The sequence below is a fragment of the Cornus florida genome, unplaced genomic scaffold, assembly GCF_030987335.1.
Source record: "Cornus florida cultivar Cherokee Brave unplaced genomic scaffold, ASM3098733v1 CherokeeBrave_3.0.0_Hap2_Chr11, whole genome shotgun sequence".
Lineage (NCBI taxonomy): Eukaryota > Viridiplantae > Streptophyta > Magnoliopsida > Cornales > Cornaceae > Cornus > Cornus florida.
Window position 1 is genome coordinate 109,292,610 of NW_026775581.1, and position 24,886 is coordinate 109,317,495.

The window sequence follows — 24,886 nt, forward strand, 5'->3', positions numbered from 1 at the left end:
AACTATAAAAGTTGCAACTAACCCCCTGAACTATTCAATTTTGTTTCAGATAACTCCATCCGGCAAAAATCCGGCAAGTTTTGGCCGTTAAAAATAATTTACTTATTTTAAAAGACCATACTGCCCTTATATGCATGAAAGGACTAAAATGCCCTTAATTTCCATAGACCCCATAGCATACCCAAACACGCCCTATAACTGTTCACCATCTTCAACAGCAGGCGTTCGTGGTTCAACACCGACAAGCCCATCTTCCACACCGAAAGCCGTTTAACCCAAATCACACTAAAATCCCACTGCCACCACCATTCGAAGTAATTGAACCACAATTTTAAAAAATTTAAATAATTCATAGTGAACCAGTCCAGCCACTGCCATCACCGCCGTAGCCACAAACGTTTCTCAAACAATTTCCCAATTGAATCAATTCAAATACAGTAATTCGTACTGAAACACCAAAGCTCAATCGATATATTTATATATATATAGATATACACACGAGTCGTCACTGGTAATCACCCCAAATTAATTGCACCATGAGTCGTCATTAGTGGTGGCTCCACTACCACCACCATCATCCGAAGGCAAGCTCGCTGCTGCCATCACACCGTGAAGCACCTCATTGCGGCTGAGTCCTCTCCACAACCCGTCGCCCACCGCTGCGAAAGCTCGCCGTCACCGTCTCGCCCCCATCCGAGCACTGCCGAAGTTCATCCACAACCCATCTTGCCCGCTGTTCTATCAATCACCGGCGCACAAAAGCCGTTGTCTCCAACGCCAGATCCGTCGCCGCTGTGCCATTCTCTGATTTGTGCCAGAATCGCGACTTCCCTAGTCGCTATTCTACACCATCGAGCTCTCTACCAGCCGAAATATCCACAACCCACACCGCCGAGCTCTCTCTCACGCGCCGGCTGCCATCACCTTCACCCCTCTCTCTCTCGCTCGGCGGCTACGACGATGATCGATGCTCTGTTCCACATCCACGGTTGACGAATTGCAAAGAGATCTCCACCAGTGCTGCCGCCACTTCTTCCATTTCTGCAGTGTGTGTGGCTTCGGGTTTGGTTGTATTGAGTATATAACAAACTTGGAAGGGCAGTTTCGTCTTTTTACTTTTCCGGTGGCCTGAGTGGGCAAATTGCAACAAATTCATAGTTTAGGGATTTTTTTTTAATTCAAGGGGGTTAGTTGCAAAATCCCCAATAGTTCAGGGGGTTTTTTTGCATTTAACCCTATTATAAATTATTATTCATATGTATGACAAATCTTGTTTAGTTGGATCAATGAATTCTACCAAAAGTAAAAGTGCTAAAATTATAAAATCCCTCGCTTATTTTTAATAACTATTAAATTACTCCTCAACTCAAGTAACTATCATATTATCTCCTAATATTTTAAAAAATCTATTATATCACCCTCTTTTATGTTAGTTCCCCTCTAAAATTAACATGATCATATCACGTGACAATAATTGTATTATGTTACTAATCAAAATAACTTTTGTAATTCATAATGACGAAATTATCCTTCTCACACTATAACTTTAGTTTAATAAAATATTAATATACTAACAATGAAATTATTGTTATTTTGCAACAATTTAACGGTTCCGTCACAGAAAGGTGCAACGCAATTGTTTTTGTTAGTTCAGGGAATTATTTGATAATTAAGAGGGTTATATGACGTTTTTGAAAACAAGAGGGGGGTTTTATGATTTTAGCCCAAAGTAAAAATATAAACGAACTGAAGGTGCATACAAAAATTAAAAATAAAAAATAAAAAAAAAATAGAAATGAAGGTGCACACAACCTAATTCAACTTTTAGGTCGTTAAAAGTTATTAACAACTATTTACTCCAAAAGCTTAAGTTGTTAGAGTATTTGTAACTTAAATATATAAATCCTTCAACACGCGCCCCTCACGTGTGGTCTTCTTTTGGTCTAACACGTGTTTTTTAATTTTTTAAGTAGGGTGACAGTGAGGTTTGAACTCGAGATCTCTGACTTTGATACTATGTTAACAATCATCTACTTCAAAAACTTAAGCTGTTAGAGTGAATGTAGCTTAAATATATAAAATTTTCAACAAAAGCCTTCTTCACTTGTAGGATTTTTTTTTTTTTTTTTTTTTTTTTTTTTTTAAATTACCAAACATTTGCAGTGTAGATATTATCATTTTCAAAATGAGTTAATAATGTTTCTCTCGCAAATGTCGTGGAACGTCTATCATCTATCATGACAAAGTAGATATACTCTTAGTAATAATTGTTTTCAAAACACGTTTACATAGTTAATATACATCCACATTTATAATGTTAAAATTTTTTTCGTCAAACAATAAAAAAATGTAAGTTTAATACTTAAATCCTACAACAACCTAATTCTTCAATAAATCAGCAGTCTTTTATAACACTTGAATTTCACGATATATTGAGAATAATTGAGATCAACTCAACATCAAGTACGCTTCATTACTGAGTTAATCTTAATTATTTCCATTAGGTTTTAACTCAAACATTGAGACTTCAAATATCAATTGGTGCAATAACAAGTGCCTTAAGAGCAACTCTAATGCTTTTTCATTTTGGGTTCTCAAACTCATAATTTGAGAGATGGGGTAAAAAGGAGCACTCCAATGGCCTTTCATTTGACCTCTCAAAATTTGAAAATATCAAAATTTCTCTCAAATGTAAGAGCTGCCAATTTTTTTGGTAAGTCTCTTTTAATGCCATACGATGCCGTTTCTTCATATCTCCCTCAATCCCCTGTGGCTTTTTCTGTCCCTTAATATTACGATCTCTGTCGTCTCTCTCTCCCTCTCATTTGCAACGATATCTGCTGTCATTCCGTGTTCATTGTACCAATATTCAGTATTTATATAACAAATATATACATATAGAGAGAGATAGATAGAGAGAGAGAGAGTTTAAGCATCCAATTTACACAGAGAAAGACAAAAGGACAGCCCACGATCTGCCTACGCGATATCTGCTGTCAAACACAAGTTTAAGCTATTTCTGAACTTCGGCGGCGGATTCAACGATCTGGCCTTGGGGCCGCGGAGAGACCTAGCGGCGGTGTCGTAGGCGCGTGCGGCGGCATTAGCGGAGTCGAAGGTGCCGAGCCAGACTCGGGTCTTCTTCCAGGGGTCTCTGATCTCGGCGGCGAATCGGCCCCACGACCACTTTCGCACGTCGCCATGGTCCGATCATGGCTCCCTCCGTCGTTGCCGTGGTTCTGGGTCGTGGCATGACCTCCGGTGAATATGTTTCTCTCTCATCTCTCTCTCATGCCAAATCTATATTTGCAATGGAAAAAGAATGGTGGTTGAAAATGGAAGTTGGGAATGGTTGTTGAAAGTTGTGTTAAAAAATAGCAAGGTACTATTGGAGTAGAATTGTTAAAATATATTATTTTGATACTGTAGCACTTCTCAAAATATAAATTTGGCATCCACAAATAGCTTTATGCATTGAAGATGGTCTTATTCACTAAAAAGGGGATCCCTAAATTTGTTTACCTTGTTCCCCTCTAATGATTAGGAAATTATTAAATGATCATGATTCAATTCAATGAACACTACATAAAGTAAGCTGATCAAAATTTAATAAGATTTTATAATAAATTTTGAATACAAAAGTGTCATATGACTCATATGATTTAGAATCATCTAATATTTTTTTAGTAATTTACTTTTCAATCAGTGTTATACTCAGTGCCAAATTGTTGAGGTTGATATCACGCTCATTCAAAATTATATTTCTTTTCATATAGGAAAATTACTTAACAAAATAATGTGAAAAATCTCGTAACTTCACATGTACAATATATTTGTCAAAAAATTGCATATGAACATAGCATGTCTCTCCTCGTCCCACAAGTGAGACCTTTCCCAAATTTTGCTATAGTGGGAGTTTTGTGCACTTGGTCCGTCCTTCTTGTAATCCTATCGAGAGGTTTCTCTTGATAACCTGTGAGCTCTTTAAATTATGTTTATTGTGTTTTTTATAGGAGAATTTATACCATTTAAATTAATATCTATTGGTAATAAATAAATTGAATTGAATTTTGAAGTTTATTAATGTAGAAAGACTCAAAACAAAACCAAAAGAATCATATATTAATTTTTGTTAATAAAGAAAATTCATGCCTCTAGTCAAAAGGGTGATCTCATTAAATTTTTTGTTATAAAAAAGAAAAAGAAAAAAAAAGAAAGAAAGAACAGAACGTCTCTTGTGATGCATGGACCAAATATATAAATAAATTATAATATGTTGATTTTTTCATATAACTCCCTTTTTATATCATATCACTTTCAAAACACCACATAGATTGTATGATGTCATGATAAAATATCTACCAAATGTGTGTGTGTGTGTATATATATATATATATCATTGATAAAGTTACATGAAGAGTTGGTAGGGAGAAAGTAAAAGTTCGTTGATGACGATGCTTTTGTCCTAGTACTATTATGTGTATCACACATCTTTAGAGAAAATATTCGTACTACTTTATATTATACTCTACTTTTTTAGGACAAAAGATGGGTCGATTAAACATTTTGCTCAAAATCGTAAATTGAATGACCAAAGTTCTTTCAAAATTTTATTGTCGGCTCATGTTTTATTTTTCTCATCACTATATTATAATTATTAAAAGAATCAAATTATTCCCCGACAACCAAATATATATTAGTATTACTCAAAAACAAAAATAAATCAAATAATTAATGAGCAAATAACTTAGATGGTATAAAAAATATATATATGAATTTTTTTAAAAAAAATATATATATATATATACCTAGAATTAATTTATATATTTGTGTGTGTAAATTTAAAATAATATTTGATATGGGATCTGGCAGAGAAATATAATGCGAACTTTACTTTTGACAGTGAAAGAGATGAAATTAGTTGGCAGTTTTTGCAAAAGAAAGAAAAACAGATCTGTTCTTTCCAGGAAAGAAGCAACATCTATTTGTATTTTTTGTCCCACTTCTGGGCACACTCAAAATGCATCAGTCAGAAGATAATATAATTAATTCTACATATTTTAACACAATGTCCACTTTACTGTCAAGACCAAAGAGAAAATTAAAGATTGATATTCTTTCAAAGTTTCTTTTCAAAAATAATTTATCCAAAAAATAAAAATTTTCTTTTCAAAAAATATACTACTAAACTTTGTAGGTAAATTTTTCAACTCCAGCCTGTGTTTGTAAATATAAATAATAAAAATTAACTATCTATACTGTTGAAATTTTTTATTTATAATAAATTCTTCATGCTTTTTAAGATACAAAACTATTAATTTTATTTCAAACTAAAACTTGGGAGTTCATTTACAAGATCTGTCTAGTTTTTTTTGTTAAATTTTATTTCTTGATAGTTAAAATTTATCAAGAGTTCTTTCCCGGCTCTAAGTTTTTTATTTCCAAATTCACATTTTCTAGTAAGCATATTTATAGATAAAAAATAAAAAAATAAAAAAAGAACTAACTTACAAATGAAAGAAGTGCAATTTAATACTCCTTTCGTTCTAATTTAAGTGTGGCTTATAGGGAGTAGTAATTTTTAAAGGGACATATGAGACACGCATTGTTTCCTAACTTGCCCTTTTCAATTTTGAATATTCTAGTTTTAAATTTTAAATTCAAAGGACATATATAGAAAAATGTGAAATATATTGTTTTAAAAATGAAAGTTGACACTTAATTTTGAACAAAAAAAAAAGATAAAAAAAAGAACATAACACTTATTTTTGGGACAGAGGGAATAATATATATAAAAAAGCAATATTAATATGTAACAGAAATAAATTAAATAAAATTAAAGTTTCTGTTGACTTATAATTAATTGTAGAACAAAGTATTAACCATTCTTCAATCGTATTTACATCAATATTTGTTTGAGTCCATTATATTGCGATCGTGAGCGATACCAGGACTATGAACTATAAGAAAAAATAAACGCAAAACAAATTTATTTAAAATTAATAATTATATATATATATATATATATATATTGTTTGTAATAATTAATTTATACAAAATAATAATAATAATAATAATAACAGTATGAAATACATATGTTTTACTCGAATACAGTACAAAATGTGACAATTGAGTTTACCGGATCAGATAGTCCAAGGATGTCATTGTCACTCCCTCCAGCTAGAGGTGACTAAATTAAGTCATTTTCTTTGGCTTTTTTTGCTGTGGGGATGGTCCCTACCAACTTGTTAAAATCCCACGTATGGCTATCTTATCCAAAACTAGCTTTAACATTCCAATCAAAACACACCATGTAGGCACAAAAACCCATCAAATAACTAATCCGACTGTCTTAGAGTGGACTTCAACACATGCCCTAGTTTTGGTGTCTATTGTTTCATCATTAATTTAAACTTCACTTGGTTCTTTTGGAATATCATACATACTTAGATGTTTTACAACATTACCAAGTTTTTGTGTGAGATAAGCGTGTCAATAAAGTTATTTAAATAAGGGTGAAGTGTAAATAACTTCTCTAAACTTCAAGTCAATTTCACAAAATCCTCCTAAATTAATAATTACTCTTTGAATTATCAAAAAATTACACTTTAAGGACAAAATCAAATATCACGGTCACCGGAGGTCATCCAAAATGTTAGATTACTAGACTACCCTTTAGTGAAACGCTGCCGTTTAATTGTTTTAGCACCAGATGTTGTTGACGTGGCAAATGTAATCTAAACATCCAATATTATTAGGACAACACATCACCTTATCACCAATAACCACCTAACACAACTGCCAAACACATCCTTATAGTACTTATTTTGGCGCCAAACACGGTCTCTCTATAAAACTCTCTCTTTCCCCTCTCTGTTACGTTTTCCTTCTCTGTTACTGACGATATCGCCGATCAATTGCAACCTTCAGCAGTCGACTTCGCCGACAAGCTGGTTCTTTAACAAATTTTAGCGGGGCCATTGTGATTGCGTCGTTGATGCTTAAGGCTTCTCGCCAGTGGTCATGGAGTTTGATGTTAGGCTCTCACCCGTTTTAATGGAAGTCGATTATGCTCTTGGTAGCCTAAAATTGTTGTTGTTCTTGTTGTTTTTTTTTTTTTTTTATCAAATTATTTGTTTAGGCGTCTGTTTGTTTCTTTCCATGGCTTGCCCAAAATTTCTGTGTGTTCGGCAATCTCCACCATCGCTGGTGCCTCCCCACACCACCACTCAACAATCATCTTGATACTTTATCTCTCTCGTCTCTGCATTAATTTAAATTTTTTTAATAGATCCCTCTGTCATCAATATTTTTCTCCCTCTTAAAAACCCATTGCAAAAGGGAGCTTTCCATTGTAGCCCTCAATATCACAATATATATATATATATATATATATATATATATATATATATATAAAATTAAACAGAGGCCTGTTAGGTGTTAGATCAGGGATCTTGTATACCATGTTGATTTGCCTGATCCAATAAAATGAAGGTAAGGAATAGCCATTTCAACACATACTTGGTTTTTTGGAAAACAAAGAGAACCCACAAATTGTAACGGCCCTGGTTTTTCAAGCCAGTGTGTCCTGTGATGAACCGAAGTTTGACCTGATAATGAATTCAAATGCGGAAGCGAAAACAGAAATCAAGTCTCTAGAGATGCATTACATCTCTAAGACGCCAAAGTGATCTTCCATGAGGTCACAGAACTCAACGAGAACAACGCGGAAGAAAAAGATAAAAAAAAAAGACCAAATAAGCCCTCAAGGGCAAAATGGTCTTTTTACATGGAAACGTCTCTAAAAATGTACATCATTCCTAAGAAACAATCATGATTTCTCATGAAGCCACGGAAACAAATGAAAAACAAGCGGAAGCGACGTTTTAAAAACGGACAAATTTAGCCCCAAGGGCAAAATAGTAATTTTTAGCAAGATTTGGGTGCTACCGAGCACATCATTGGAAAGACAACGAAAAATAAATTAAGTTAGACTCAAAAATTACTTGATTCGGAGTCCGAATAGAAGAGAAAAGTCAAAACAAAGTTTTGACGTCGCCGCGGCCGTGAATAATAATGAATAGTGTTTTGACAACAATGAATAGTGACCTGGGCAAAATGCTGAAAATCGTGTGCCTTTTTGAGGCACTAAACGACGTTTTTTGGAAAAACACGAAAAAGAAAACCGCTCTTAAAATAAAATTTCCAAGCTAACCATGTTAAAAGAAAATTTTATTCTTGACGTGAAATCCCCAAAATACCATTAAAACAGATTTTTCTGAAAATGCACATGCGCACTAGAAAATCAGATTTGATGTAGGGTTTTCGAGACCGAGACGGCATTTTCTGAAAAAATGTTGTGAAACCCCCCCCCCCCCCCCCCTAAAATCACTTTTTCTATGTGATCATGTTAAGGTCGGGATTTATTTTTCAAATGAAATTCCCAAAATGCCCCTAAATCAGTTAAGGTAAAAAAAAAAAAAAAAAAAAGGTAAACAACTTTGCACGAAATGTTCATTTGACCCTAAATGGTGTTGTGTGCTAAAACGATTATGCACGCAAACGTAATTAGTGTTTTTAAGCGCGCGGAATGGTCCGTGACTTAAAAAAATGGCCGATACAAAATACGACCTATCCGAACCTCAAAATGCCTAAAAATGGACTTTAAATGGAAAACTTGAGACCAACAATTATTCATTTCATACAAATGTGATATTTTGTGCAAGGTGAGCATTCACGCAAATATGATGTTTACACGCGTTCCAATGACCTGCGACCTTAATGGTCGCTAAATACAAAATATCACCTATTAAACCTCAAATTTTGCCAAAAATGGCTTTTAAAAGAAAACTTGAAACTAAAATTATCAAATGGTCTCAAAAGATCGTTTGGCCCTTGGCCACACTTCATACATAATTGAAGAGACCCTAAGGAAGTGCTAAAGTCCACTTCACACTATCCATGCAAATGTAGTGATGCTAAATCATGCAATTTCTATTTTTCAACAAGAAAGCTTGAAGGTAAAAATGTTTAGTACAAAATAAAAGTCATTGGCCCATGTCATCTCATACATGTCAAATATATCACAAAAGGTGTACTTATGTACACATTACATATTTAGAACCAAATATACAAATTTTGACATATAAAACTACAAATAGCATTTCATGCTAACATTTGTATGAAATAGATACTTCAAGTCCACAAAACGTCTAAGGCATAACATGAATCCCGAATCTCGATTCCTATACTTGAAAAATATCTCCACTACGTGGGTGAGTAATATGAAGCTACTCGTAGGAGATGAACATGCATAAACCTAACATTTTATTGTTCATTAAATTGATATAAATCAATACTAATGGTCCATGCCACCTAGCGTCTATGTCCAAGGTGAGACTCAAAGAGTATCCTAAGTTACCTTAAAATATTTCTAGCATAAACCACATCATTCATGGAATTTAGACAATATAGAAGCATGCGATACACGCAACAAGATATTCAATATACAAGTATACTATCAATGTTGAAATGCGCTTAAGACAAATATACAAGACACAAGTATACTAGGTTATTTAGAAAATAAATCATCAATATACAAGTGTACATACTAAGTACGCTAAGCAATATTGAAATGGAAGTGCAACATATATATACAAGTATACATTCTTAAGTATACTAAACAATGTTAACATACATGGCATACAAGTATACAAATCCAAGTATACTAAACATTTTTGATATATAAGGCATACAAGTATACAAATCCAAATATACTAAGCAAAAATGAAATACCATGCTCCCAAGCACAAGTTAAAAGTAATATACAATTACAGTTAGGAAATTGAATGCGAAATCAACCAATGACGGAAAGACAAATGACATAAGGTCTCAATGACCAAGCAAGTGATTCTGGGTTACTAGCCCGTAAGGTACTACTTAGTGCATACTAAATCCGGAATAAAACCGTTATATTGGTATTTTTGGGTTACTAACCTTCATGGTACCACCTAGTGCGCATTATATGAAATAAAGGGAACTCTCATTCCCCGTACTAGAGCTAGGCCCTAGTCGTAACAATTTCCAATGTCCATACAACCTTTCTAAAAATCATCAAGTTGTGCAACAAGTATATCACATATACACAATGCACTAAAATCAATTACCACGCATAACCAAGTTATGGAATACACACAAGCCATGCCCTAGGCATTCAAGCTACAATGATATATTAAATATCATATAAGTAAAATGTGAATACTTACAAGTTAAATCATAACTTCAACTCATGGAATACTATCATGTAATCATATAACAAGTTCCAAACTACAAATTAAGTAAGAATACAACATCAATGCCTAATTACCTCAATGGAAACATAAAAGAGAATTTAATTAACTTAAATAATTAAGTTCTCAAGATTACAAAGTAACTCCAAAAATTCTACTAATCAAATATGTCAAAGGTCATATCAAGGCTTATTTTAATTTCATGATACAAGTTAATTCTACATTAGACATCACTAGGTGAATAAAATTTCATGCAAGATAATAATTAAATAAAATATTCAAGACTCATTCAATTATTCTCAATTTAAAGTATGTTAATGAACATATCAAGGCCTAATTTAAAATCACATTACAAGTTAATTATACATTAGTTATAACTAAGTAAATTAAACTCAATGCTAAGAAAATAAATAAATAAAGTTCTCAAAACTTATCAAAATATTCTTAATTTAATATATATAATAAAACATGCCAAGCTCATCAACAATATCAAGTTAAAAATCCATTTAAGTGAATATAACACTTAAAATAAATTAATTAATCTAATTAATTAATTTTTCTCTAGATTTTAAAGCAACTTCAAATGCTTTTAATTTCACATAGGTTAAAGAACATATTAAGGCTTATTTTAATATCACATTACAAGTTGATTCTATGCAAATTACAACCATGTGAATTAAGCTTTCATACAAGAAAATAATTAAATAAAAGTTCCAATACTTATTCAAATACTCCCAATTTAATATATGTTAATGAATATATTAAGGCCTAATTTAATAACATGACACAATTTAATTCCAAGCAATATACAACCATGAGAATTAAATCTTATACAAAGAAAATAATTAAATTAAATTCTAGATAAATTACATAGGCATGCATACAAGTTGTATATGCTTAGAAAACAATCAATACAACTATAATATAAACCTAAGACATTCCCTACCTCCATTTGAGATGAAATCTCAAATCCCTACCGAAACGGAATCGCTCCGAATCTTACGATACTTCGAGGATTTGTCGGGGATAACGAGGGAAACAATAATCACCTTTGAGGTACCACCAAAATCCAAACCCGAACTCGAAATTCGAACTAAAAAATGGTCTGAACCGGTTTCTAATAAGGGGGAAAGGAGTGTCTCGTCAAGGCTTACGATAAACGCTAAGACACTACGGCAAAATTCAAGGGGGAAGGAGGTTAATTTGAGAGAAGAAGGGTGGCAGCCCGTTTTGGGCTATAAAACCAGACCTACAGCAGTGAAGAAGAAGGGAAAATGAAATGATTTATTTTTCTTGACCCTCTATTTATAAAAATCTCAAAGAGTGCCCCGAACATTCCTCGTCGGGTCCGGAAAAGTGAAATTTGAGCTGACGCTCTCAAACGGTAAAATACCATGAACGAAAAAGAACCAAAATGCAAAAAAAATGAACAATGAAAGAAACAATGTCGAAAACTGAGTCCCATGCAGAGAGATATGCCCCGAACAAGTTCGGCAGCAACCGGGGCCAGAAACCCAAAAACTGCAAGGAATGACCTGGCAGCCAATCCTAAGAGTTCACGACTCGATGAAATGTGAAAATGAATCCCGTACGAGGATCCAGGCTCAAAACGAGGCATTTTGCAATAATTTTCATAAATTGCACAATGGCTCCTACAAAAAGGGATAATTGCAAAACTGTCCAGAATGAAAATATCTTTTAAAATATATTTTTCTTAAAAACACCTGAAAAAAATATCTTTAAAAGATATTTACGAAAAATTCCCCATGAAACATCAATGTTTCTGAAGAATCCTTTCATCCATGCCCCTACGGGAGAAAGAAACAACCGGCGAACTTTTCTCCAAAAGTAAAACTACGACTTTCAAGGAAATCAACTGGCATGAAAACTCGTGAAGTCAAAACTCAATTCCGAACGTGAAAAGTGAGGTTATGCCAACAAAGTGACAAACGGGGAAAAAAACGAAAAGTGAATAGTATCGAAAAATGAAAAATGTGGGAAGGACGCGGTCCTTTAAGGAAGTTATCAATCTAAAGGAAAGAGTCTCAGAAACCATTTCTGAGTACTCGAGATGACACTAAGTGACGAGCAACCGAACTCAGAAAAGAAAAATCAACGAAAAAATTTATTTGTAAAAATTTGAGAAAAAGGAAATGAAGGAAAATAACTGGGACATTACACAAATGTTAAAAGGGTTTTACAATGTTAATGGTGGAGGAAGAATAGTTCATATTAAGGTTTGAACGTGGAAAATGCAGTTGGAGTTGTTTAGTTTGAAGTGGATTACAGAGTGTGACCATGGCGAGACTTCCACAGAGAAGGCGATGATTTATGAACGAAAATTACGGTTAACAAATGGACAATTTGGGGCTTTTATTCATTAATTATCGAAACAGTAATAAGGGTAGCACTGTCATTTTGAAAATATAACCTAGGTCACATGATAATTAGATGGCGGAACAGTGTCGCCTGACCTTTTTTGCAAAAAATTAGATAGTTTAGGGGGTTTATTTTAAAAATATAAGTTCAGGGGTTTCTTGGGAGACAGAGTAAAGATGTGGGGGGGTGGGCTTGGTGGTGAATAATGAAATGCTTTGAACATTCTAGTCCCAATCTAACTATTCAAGCATTATTTGCTTGGTTGCCTATGTGATTAGGATTTGGGCCAGGTTCTCAAAAGCCCACGTTCAACATGCTCCTACAATAAAGAACAAAGAAAATGAAAATAAAATGCATCAATTGTTTCAACCAAGGAAAATGCAATACTATTTACATTTTACCATTATATATATATAGTATTTTCTAGGTCCCTTTTTAACACGATTAGTTTTAATATTTTTTTATTATATTATCGACAATGTAATGATTAGTTTTTTTAAGTTCAATGTAAGAAAATGTAATGATTAGTTTTTATAAGTTCAGTGTAAGAAGATTAATTTAGTAATGCATGTTATAAAAAAATAAAAAAAAGTGGTAATTTTTTTGAAATGATAAAAAAAAAAATGCAATATTTATTTTGAGACGAATAAAACATGTATTATATAATATGGGTGAACGTATGGAGCAAAAAAACTTAAAAGGAAATAGGGAAATGGGTATACGTACACGTTGATGGGGGTGGCTATCAAACTGCTATTAATCTCCATGTAATAATGATGGGATGATTTCAATTACACACTGTACTACTACATATATCTTTACTAGTCCACGTATACCAATTCAAATATATTCATCATCATGTTCCAACTTTATGACTAATTTTCATAAATTGCACATGCACTGCATGTTCATCATAACTACAGGTAGCACAAATGTTTCATTTCATCGACAATATCTATATACATAGGACCCTCTGTTCCAATAAACTTGAGAATTGACCGCACCAGTTTTTGAATCACCATGTATATATATATATATATATATATAGGACCCTCTGTTCCAATAAACTTGAGAATTGACCGCACCAGTTTTTGAATCACCATGTATATATATATATATATATATATATATATATATGTGTGAGTGTAATTCAAGTACAAAATTGCAGTATTGTTATGACAAATACCGTGAAATTAATAGCGCAATTAAGAAAATGGCAAAAAGTAAACCATGCATCACTTATACTACATGTTGGGGAAGAAATTTGCACAGCTTGGTACTACACCATTTTTCTATAAAGAAAGAGAAGAAGATCAATGAAACTTGACGATATTGGTGTAGTGCCTGTCAAGAGCTTTTCGACGATCAAATTAATTACTGGAGGTCTAAAAGAAAGACTGGGATTTAGTAAATGTTTTTGTGGCTTTCCCTCAGTTCGTTCTGAGATCAAAGGAGATTTGTTGTGTTGAGATTATCGTTACTCGGTTGAACCACTTTATCTTATCTATTTAAATTCCCCTTATCATCACTACACAAAAACAAACCATGTAGCACACGGGATTGCTCGATCTGGCTATGATGCTTAACTATTACAGGTCGGGTGTTTTGCGTGCCGAACCAAAGTTTAAGTTATTAAGTGGAGTTAACACCCAATTTATTTATACCCATTTCACTTTCCATCAAGATCCAATGAGAAAAAAGATTAGTTCAAATACGCTTTCTTATTATTTCACAGAAAATAGATCATATTTGTTAAGTCAGTACTGTTTTTCAACGGTGATCATGTTGATTTTACAATATTGTGTGTCACCCTTAGTCCCTCAGATTTAAAAGTGGGACTTGGACAAAGAAAAAATGTTGACAAAGAGAATCCTACGAGGGATGGTTGAGTCACATTACTTCTCAACCAGCCTCACCATCCATGATTCCAATTATGGGGTGTTCTCTTTTTCCAGAATTGGAAAATTTTCATGCTCTGTTTCCAATTCAGACTTTCAGTACAACTTTGGTTTTGTGTTCAATTTCTTTCACATGCTATGTATCTCATAATTTTTTAGGCTCATTAGGTGTAGTCTGTTTCAGTTAGACTTGTACTTTGTTGATGAATAGTGTAACTTGTGTGCACGGACGGATCAAGGAATTCATATGGGGGGAATTATATTGAGGGTTTTTTTCATAATTTTAGTGGGGGTAATTTTAAAATTGTATGAGTATAAATGCAAAAAATATAAATTTAAGAATATAAAATGCAATAATAAAAATTTTCAGTGGGGGCATCTTCACAGATCCGTGCCCGCTTGTGTGCAAATGCATATGGCATTTGCTATGTTTTAGTTGGAAAACTTGCCAAACTGACGGTATGGCATGGAATTAAGGGCATGTGAAATATTAAAAATGTGAATGATCAAAGAAAACCAGACTAACAGTCACTCATGCGCGTTACATGAACAACAATAATGCATAATTTTCCGGAACTACTTTACATCTAAATAACATGAGAAGCCAGAATGGCTGGATTCAGTTCAAATAGACATTTGGAATTTCATTTTAGTCTAGCTTTTTCTAACTTGATTAAGCTTGTTCTTTGAACTCTCTTCATTTTTTATGTGAACATATCACAAAACTTGGTATTTTATTTGTCATACATTACTCCTTCACAAATGCATAAGCCTTAATAGTTCCTTTTTCCGTCAGTGTCCTTGACGAATTTTGACTCGAGTCTAATCCTTTTGGATGCTTCAATCACTCACAAACCACGTGCATTAGTTTTGAGGCTAAGCTTAAGTTCAATTACTGCTCACTAGAATCGTCAACAACTTCTTTTAAATGTTGAGCTCAAGCCGTTCCTGAACAGCTAGGTTCATCTCTCTCTCCATATTATTGAACCTCTTGCAAACTCTATATTAACCTCCTTCAAACCATCTATTTATCGATAAAAGATTCCCCTTTTACTCAATTTTCTTCAATGGATCTCATTCTAACACTCATTTCAATATTCTTCATCTTCCTTGCATTAAAACTGTATCAGCAGCAGCCAAGACATCTTAAACTTCCACCAGGCCCACGCCCCTGGCCAATCGTTGGAAATGTCTACCAAATAAAACCAGTGCTGCATCGGTGTTTTGCTGAATTCTCAGAGACTTATGGCCCAATCATATCTATGTTTTTGGGTTCGTCGCTGCACATAATCGTCTCAAACTCAGAATTGGCTAAGGAAGTACTCAAGGACAATGATCATCAACTAGCAAATAGGCACAGAAGCAGAAGTACCACTGTATTTACCAAAGATGGGAAGGGCCTTACATGGGCTGATTATGGGCCTTATTATTCCAAAGTTAGAAAGATTTGTTCCGTTGAATTATTCTCTAAAAAGAGCATTGAAGCTCTTAGGCCTGTTAGAGAATTTGAAGTCATGGCTATGGTTGAAGCCGTCTTCAAGGACTGCACAAACCCTTGTAATTGTGGGAACCCTTTGGCGGTGAGGAATTATTTGAGACAAGTATCATCCAACCACATTGTAAGAATGGTACTTGGGAAGCCATTTTCGGGCATCAATCATCAATTCAAGTCAATTTTGGCAATAGTACTAAAGGTTGGCGCACCAACTGACATCGCGGAGCAAATCCCATGGCTTCGATGGATGTTTTGGCTCAAAAATAAAGAAATTGAAAAGCATCGAGCGCGGTTGGACATGGTAACCCGAGCCATCATGGAAGAGCATACGCTTGCTCGTGACACAAGTGGTGTAGCCAGGCAACATTTTGTGGATGCATTGTCAAGTGTCCGAGAGAAATATGGCCTGGACGAGGACACCATTGTGGGACTCCTTTGGGACCTGATCTTTGCAGGCCTGGACACTAGTATGATAGCTGCGGAATGGGCCGTGGCCGAGGTGATCAAGAACCCAATGGTCCAACATAGGGCCCAACAAGAGCTGGACAGTGTAATTGGACCGGATCGGGTGATGACTGAATCCGACCTAGCAAACCTCCCTTACCTACAATGTGTGGTCAAGGAGTCGCTACGGTTGCACCCTCCCACTCCCTTAATGCTTCCCCATAAGGCCAATGCGGATGTCAAGGTTGGTGGCTATGACATTCCTAGTGGTTCCACTGTTTTAGTAAATGTTTGGGCCATCGGACGTGATCCGGCCGTGTGGACGGACCCGCTCGAGTTTCAGCCGGAACGGTTTATGGAGGAAGATGTAGACATGAAGGGTCATGATTTTAGGCTACTTCCATTTGGTTCAGGGAGGCGTGTGTGCCCTGGGGCACAGGTTGGCATCAATTTGGTGACCTCAATGTTGGGTCACCTAATGCACCATTTCAACTGGACATTGGCACAAGGGGTGAAGCCAGAAGAGATCGACATGTTAGAGAACCCTGGATTGGTGGCCTACATGAGGACTCCATTACAAGCTGTCCCTACACTCAGGCTGCCTACACACTTGTATAAATGTGTAGAAAATCAAAATTAGCCAACTATTACTCTGTGTGATAATATCATTACAGACTTGGCTGTAATAAATACACACACACACACACACACACACACATATTTGGCCCATTAAATTTCTTCTAAGATCCAAAACTAGTTATTCAGACAGCCTGAATATGAACCATAGCCCATAAAGTCAAGCTGACCCGTGAGTCCTTACTTTTCTTCCTTTTTTATAGGGATAATGATTTGGAGTTCTACATATATAAGTGAAAACTGATATATCAATATGATTAATATTTCGAATGCTATAGTAATGTCTGACTTGTCAGCCCTTACTCGCACAAAATTAGTCAAATGCTTCCAACGAACTCTCTGTCATTACTCTTTTTACAGGTATGAAGGTTCCTTCCAACAGCAGTGACAAATTTATTGTCTTTTGGCATCAAATTAATTCCAAAAATTCATTAAAACCATAATGGTTGCATGTTTAATCATGTAGGGACTTGCAATCATTTATTTGAATCTATGAAATCAAAGAAACTACAAGGAAATTAAACTAATACATGGACGTTAATAATGAGCTAGAAAGTAGTAATTTTGTTCCTAAGTAGTATGAATTGCGTAGTGGGAAATGTGGATGACATCTTCAGGCTTAGAAGGTGGATGAGACTTGTTTCTCATCCTCAATTCCTGGTATTCTTTGTAAAAGAAGCTTCTGTACTTTGGTGGCTCTCCAATCTCTTTAGTGAAACGTGACAATGGTTCTACCCACTTGTCTCCCTGCAAGTTGTAGAAGAAGGCGAACGAGTGTCGCCGACTTCCTTTCGGTCTCACCACTCTGTGAGTTGCACTCTTAAATTTCTGATTGCTTAATACCTTGAAATGCATTTGAGAGTCAAAAAAAGTTCATTTCAACAGATGAGCTACTTCAGTACTTAAAAGATTTTTAAGAAAAATAAATATATATAAAAAGTAGCAGTCTTCTTCTAAATAAAATGATTTGATTCTAAGTGATTGTTAATTACCACTGGATTTAGATATAAGTAGTTTACGGTAACTAATGAAACAGGCAACTACCTTTATGGCAATCATATTCAAATATTTAACTAGCAGATGAAAAGAGTGACATGGTCAAGAGCTTGCTTACAATATGAAATGCTTGATAGAGATGTATCACCGAACTTTGGAGCCTGTGGGCCCCAATGAGAGAGAAACCTCATGATCGATATAGAATAATTTTTAGTATTATATAATATATAAAAGGCCTAATTTAGCGATATCCGATCATGATATTAGGTGAAAGATGAGTTGAAGTTTGAACAAAATGAAATAATGTTTTGTTTTTTTCGGATAATTAAAATGAAAAAAATGTTGTGGAAAGAAAAGTAAAAGATAGATGTATCAACTAATTTTCAGATTTTATCTTGTGTTTTTGAATTATATTCCAACCCTTTGAATTATGGTTCTTGATTTTACTGTTGCTCCATAAAGAATATGATCAGTTGAAGTCATTGTCAATTCTTTTAAGTTTCAATCTGTTGAATGCAAATGCATGTAGACCAGCCACGAATGGTTTGATAGATGAGTTAATTTATTCTTTTATTTACCTGAATAACATCAGCAACATTAACAACTAATGTGCCTACTTCAGGAACCACCGGAATCCATTCTCCGTCCTTGCGGACTTCTAGGCCTCCAACTTCATCCTGCAGAACGAAGGTGATACAATTTCCATCTTCATGTTCGGATACTCCGGTATGCTCAGTTTCTGTTGCCGGAAAGTAATTCAATGCCGCCATGAAATCCCAGCTTCTATCATGATTGTATTCTCTCAAGAAATTAGGAGGAAGACCTAGGCACCGGTTTATGATGCTCTCCACAACCTCACCTGTCTTGGCCAAGTGGCTGAACATTTCTTCCAAAACTTCCCTGAAAACCAAAAATTTGACATGTTATCATGATGAATTTCACTTTATTGCAAGGGGTTTTCAGTTTGACATTGTGATAACAGTAAAAGTTTGCAACCCACAACAACTACTAGTGCTTTAAAAATGCTTTGCACAGTTTTAAGTCAAAACTAATTACACAAGACTGATCAATCTCAACTATTGAATGCAACATAATAAATGCTGACATAATAAATAGTGATGAAAAAACAAAAAGACAAATACCGGAATTGGGGAGGATTCTTGGGGAAGACATTGAAGCTTGATCCAGGTGGAAACATCAAGAAATACTCATTCTTGTCAGGCGAGTGCTCCGGCTGCTTGGTGTAGCCGGCTGGAAGAGGTGCACCAGGTCCAGGACTAGACTTGAGCTTCTCTTGAGCCGAGCAGTCGAAAAATGACTTGGACAGCTCCATGGCATGGGTCATCAGAGCAAGGGGCACCCCATGGTTCACAATTTGGAAGAAACCGTAGTCGGAGCAGGCTTTGCCAATAATGTCCATGGCCGCCTTCTTCCCATCTTCATCATCACCACCATCCCTGAAGAAAGGAGAGAGATCAACTGTGGGAATACTTGAGTTATTCATTAGTTTCAATTCCACTAATTAGGATACTCTTTTGATTCATACTAGGTTTCACTACCACTACTTATAAAGAATTTTCATTTCCAAATTATTGTTATTATTTTTTTCCCCTACTTATTTTCATTTGCATTTTAATTTGTCCTCGGCCCATAATCCATATATCCTTGTGGGGTTCTCCCACATTGGTTTGTCCACATGTAGATGGCAAGGAGAGAGAGTGTGGGTGTTCAATTCAGAGTGAAGCACTTGTGTCATAATCAAAATGTGAAACATATTTGGACTGTGTGTGATAAGATTCTGATGCCTTTCAAATTTAAAAATAGCAAATGGATTGAAAAAACAAATGCAACGAGAGTAAAGGAATCATTACACGTTTAACTAACTACCGTGACTAATTAATTAAGCCTCCTCAATCCAAAACGTTTCCCACTTATTTTCGATGCCAAATCACAAAAATCACGCGATGTGATGATGTCTTGTCGGGTAGTGGATTACTGTACCGACTCATACATTAATATTCGATCTTATATTATATGGTAAAATATTCGAACTCGTGTATATAAATCAATTTTCTTTTTCTTCTTCTATTTTTTTTTTTTTTTAATTGGATGTTGACAAGAAAATGAAATATCAATTGCCTCCTAAGTCCTTTCTAATATAATCAGATTTCAATGTATGAAGTTATAAATTAAGAAAAATAAATAAAAATTATTAAATAAACTTTAAAAATAAACTTTGATCAGGTCCCTAAATAATTAATTTAGGTGAACAACATTAAACTTTCTTTTTTTATTTGTGTTTTGCATTAAACCTTTATATTTTAGTTTTTTGCCCTAAAAAAAAAAAAAAATTCCGTAACCATCCGAGGGACAATTTATGTGAAAGGAAATTGAAATAAAAATTGACTAAAGTACTCATTAAGCCTGTCTGAAAATATGATTTATAGAAGCTATGCAATCTGATTATTCTTTTTTATTTTTGCATAGGATTGTTTTATTTTAATTATTTAAATTTTGTATTTGCATTTGATATTTTAGAGTTTAAAAAATAATAATAAAATAAATAAATAAATTGAATTAATTTCATTCTGAGGTTTATGTAAAAAAATATATGTCACATCTTCTCCTTTACTGCTGTGATGTTTGTGGTATTACTCAATTTTACACACACACACACACACAAAAAAAAAAAAAAATGTGTTCGCCCAATTTATTAAACTTGAATTATTATATCTATGAGAGTAAGAAATCAGGATGTGTTTTCTCTTAGAGAATGAAGATGACTCTATTTAATAAATGTGTATTAAATAAAAATCAATAAAAACAAAGAAGTTTGATTAAGAAAAATATTGAGTGTTCATTAATTGGGGTACCAGGAATAGTCAATAGTAAATATTCTTCAACCTATATAGGTAGGGGTGGCAAAGTTTGATATGACCCGCCAACACGACTCGAACATGGCACGAGTTAATCGGGTTTGTGTTGATCTTAAATGGGTTCGGATCGTAAACGGGTCGACACGATTTACCCGTTTAGTTAATCGTGTCATGTTTGGATTAAGGAGTTCAATTCGCGTAACCCGTTTATACCCATTTAATTGTATGTGTTATAAGCAAATTTCTATTTAAATTTTAAAATAACTATTTAAACTTGTATCTTATAATTTATTTTTTTTGTAAATTAGAGATTATTTAATAATTTGGTTGGATTGATACTTATATATTACGTATTTTTTGTTTTATCGAGTATTATTAATAATTTAAATAATAAAATATTTAATTTTATTAAACAGGTCATTAAACGGATAGACGTGTAACCCGTTTAATAAATAGGTCGGGTTAGTGTTGAGTGTTCCTGACACGATTATTAAACAAGTCGTATTCGGGTTGAGCTGTTTAGTAGAATACCCTTAAATCGACACGACACGATTACGACCCGCGAACACGAATTACCTCCCTTAGGTATAGGTCACGTTCTAAAAATAGAAAATTTGATGAAAAAATAATATGAATTAGTGGTTATCAACTTTTTCACATTTTTTTCACAACAACCAAATTTATGTTTTTCCATTACATAATAAATTAATCATTTATTTGCTTTCTTTTCTTTTTTTACTATCTTTTTCAAACACAATAAATGATTAGTAGCAATTTCTTCCTTTTCCTTCTCTAATTATTCGAATATAACAATGACTTGACACTATTCTTTTCTTTCTCTCTTGTCCATCCAAATGCACTATAAAATCTAAAAAAAACGTTATCCAATTTATAATTTAGGAGACATTCGAGGCATTCTTTTATGCCCAATAATGTTGTTGTCAATCGCCATACATTTTATCCATAACCCTTAACCTCTCTCAACTGAGGCCCCTCAGCAGGATACATCCCATATTTTAATTCCATCAACCTCTGTCATGGTCATCAGGATTCATCCCATTCCACATCAATGCATTAAGATATTTATGAGCTTAAATAGCGTCACAATGCACAGTAAAATATGTTTCGCGTTTAATTGGGTTCAACTGGCTCAAACATAATTAATTAGGGTCAAATCGATTTAAACAAGTTGAGATTCAAAATACGAACACAACATAATTAATTAATAGAATGACACAATTAAGGTTAACCCAAACTCACTAATTTCGTATTGTTTTCGAGTCATGTTAGTGGATTGTGTCAAAGTCGAACCCGCAGCCTCCTTTTCTTCATTTTTTAATTGGTCTGAACTCTGAACCAATAGCAGTGACAAATTCATTGTTATTTGACAACAAATTAAGTCCGAAAATTTATTAAAACTATAATGAATACATGTTTAATCATGCAAGACCATGCAATCATTTATTTCAATACATGAAATCAAAGAAATTAATACATAAACGTCATTAATGATGAGGCAGTACTTATTTTCTTCCTAAGTAGTATGAATTGCAAAGTGGGTAATGTGGGTGACATCTTCAGGCTTAGAAGGCGGATGAGTCTTGTTTCTTACTCTCAACTTCTGGTACTCTTTGTAAAAGAAGCCTCTGGACTTTGGTGGCTCTCCAATCTCTTTAGTGAACTGTGACAATGGTTCTACCCACTTCTCTCCATTCAAGCTTTGGAAGAAGCCGTTCGAGTGACGATTCCTTCCTTTCGATCTCACAACTCTGTGAGTTGCGCTCTTAAATTTCTGGTTGCTTAACACCTTCATATATATATATTGGGAGAGCCAAAAAAATTAATAAGAAAAGTTGTTCATTTCAACATATGAGTTAGTCCGGACTTGCTTAATTTGTAACTTTGAGAACAACTAGTTTTATGCTTTAACTAAAAACAAACAATCGTGCATAAAATTTTGTTCAATTCAATTTTTTAAAAATTGGTTTTTGAAAACTTAGTTAAAAAAAAAAAAAAAAAACATGTTTTAGTATAGTTGTCTTTTATAATTTTTTAAAAACAGTTTTATGTTTTGTAAATGTTTTAGAATTGTTTTTCAACTGGCAAACCGACTAAGCCTTTATATAATGTTTTCCCCAACCAACAAAAAAAGAATGAAATAGAAAAAGTAGTGGTTTAATGTTATTTACCTGAATAACATCACCAACATTAACAACTAATGTGCCATCAGCAGGAACCACTGGAATCCATTCTTCATTCTTGTGGACTTCTAGGCCTCCAACTTCATCCTGAAACACCACGAAGGTGATACAATTTCCATCTTCATGTTCGGATACTCCGGTATTCTCAGTTTCTGTTGCCGGAAAGTAATAGAAAGCCACCAAGAAATCCCACCTCCTATCATCATTGTATTCCCTCAAGAAATTAGGAGGAAGACCAAGGCACTGGTTCATGATCATCTCCACAACCTCAGCTGTCTTCCTCAAGTTGGTGACCAATTCTTCCAAAACTTCTCTGAAAAATATTTACCAAAAATTGACAAGTTTTCATGATGAATTTCAGGGATTTTCAGTTTGACGTTGTGAAAACTGTAAAAGTTTGCCGCCGACAACTATAGTTAATTAAGAAATGCTTTGGACAGTCATAACTATGCTATGAACATCACGATGGTGGTAAGAAAAAGAATTGACATATACCGGAATTGCGGAGCATTTTTGGGGAACACATTGAAGGTTGTTCCTGGTGGAAACATCAAGAAATACTCATTCTAGTCAGCCGAATGCTCCGGCTGCTTGGTGTAACCGGCTGGAACAGGTGCACCAGGGCCAGGACTAGACTGGAGCTTCTCTTGAGCAGAGCAGTCGAAAACTGTCTTAGAGAGTTCCATGGCATGGATCATCAGAGCAAGTGGCACCCCATGGTTCACAATTTGGAAGAAACCATAGTCAGAACAGGCTTTGCCAATAATGTCTATGGCCCTCTTCTTGCCATCATCACTGGAGAAAGGAGAGAGATCAACTGTGGGAATACTTGAGTTATCCATTATATAGTTTCGATTCAACTTTAGGATACTTGAGTTATGTCATTAGTGTTAATTAAGAGTCTGCAAATAACAAATTGAGCTTGTTTTGAAGATCATACGATTTGTCTGAATTCAATAATGGCAACTATATTAGGTGTGGTGGGGTCTTGATCGTTGTTGACTTCTTGTTTAACTTCAAATAGAGTACGAGGATTCCAACTTTTTTCTGTAAACCATGTAAACTTTAATTAATTCATGTCAAACATTTATCACAAATAAACACGAATTTCATAATCTTAAAACTTGATTATTCTCGCATTCTTATAATACATAAATAAATATAATTAGATATAAATACCTCAATCTGTAATTGTAAAACTCGGAGAGATCAAAACAAACATCAAAATCTTTCTGCGAAACGAACAACATGCTAAACTGCAATAGCCAAAACGTGAAATCTGATTTCTCTCTCTTAACCTTTTGCACATATAAATATTATACGTGTTGTTTTCATTAGCGTACATAATTGATGGGGATATGCATTTTTATAAAGGCAGAGAGAGGACCAATTTTCCTTTTTAGTAACCTTAATTCCACTTTTTATCAAAGTAAGAAATAAATAGGAAAACACATCTCCAACAATTAATTACCAAAAAAGTAATTTATAAGTTGACCAAATAATTTAATATTAATCTGATATCTATTTTATTTAACCATCAAATAATAAAAGTAAATCACGTGTCCAAATTATGTGAGCCACAAATATAAGAAAATATCTTACAGTCTCCCACTTGGCCCACATGATAACTTCTGAAATGGTTTAGTAAAATAGTCATCAGTGTGCACCACAA

General features: G+C 34.1%; 2 protein-coding genes and 1 pseudogene across 2 annotated transcripts; 1 reads left to right on the plus strand and 2 right to left on the minus strand.

Moving 5' to 3' along the window:
- Positions 1-15,633: 15,633 nt before the first annotated feature.
- LOC132285059 (cytochrome P450 98A2-like) lies at positions 15,634-17,297 on the plus strand. The gene has a single exon (XM_059787221.1). It carries the CDS (start codon positions 15,634-15,636, stop codon positions 17,143-17,145), a length of 1,512 nt encoding a protein of 503 aa, XP_059643204.1. The 3' UTR covers positions 17,146-17,297.
- A 295-nt stretch (positions 17,298-17,592) lies between these two features.
- Positions 17,593-19,669, minus strand: LOC132285112 (flavonol synthase/flavanone 3-hydroxylase-like). Its single transcript, XM_059787272.1, has 3 exons — positions 19,280-19,669; positions 18,716-19,037; positions 17,593-17,984 (listed from the first exon to the last, which is right to left on the minus strand). Exons 1-3 carry the CDS (start codon positions 19,639-19,641, stop codon positions 17,712-17,714), a joined length of 957 nt encoding a protein of 318 aa, XP_059643255.1. The 5' UTR covers positions 19,642-19,669; the 3' UTR covers positions 17,593-17,711.
- Positions 19,670-22,477: 2,808 nt separating this feature from the next.
- Positions 22,478-24,056, minus strand: LOC132286528 (flavanone 3-dioxygenase 2-like; annotated as a pseudogene).
- Between the last annotated feature and the right edge of the window lie 830 nt (positions 24,057-24,886).

Bases quoted from the DNA above. Each gene is read 5' to 3' on its own strand.
- LOC132285059 (XM_059787221.1), top strand. From the start codon at position 15,634: ATGGATCTCATTCTAACACTCATTTCAATATTCTTCATCTTCCTTGCA.
- LOC132285112 (XM_059787272.1), bottom strand. From the start codon at position 19,641: ATGAATAACTCAAGTATTCCCACAGTTGATCTCTCTCCTTTCTTCAGG. The intron at 19,038-19,279 runs GTATTTGTCTTT...TTTGGTTTTCAG, and splicing joins AAGAATCCTCCCCAATTCCG to GGAAGTTTTGGAAGAAATGT. The intron at 17,985-18,715 runs GTAAATAAAAGA...ATGCATTTCAAG, and splicing joins ATGTTGCTGATGTTATTCAG to GTATTAAGCAATCAGAAATT.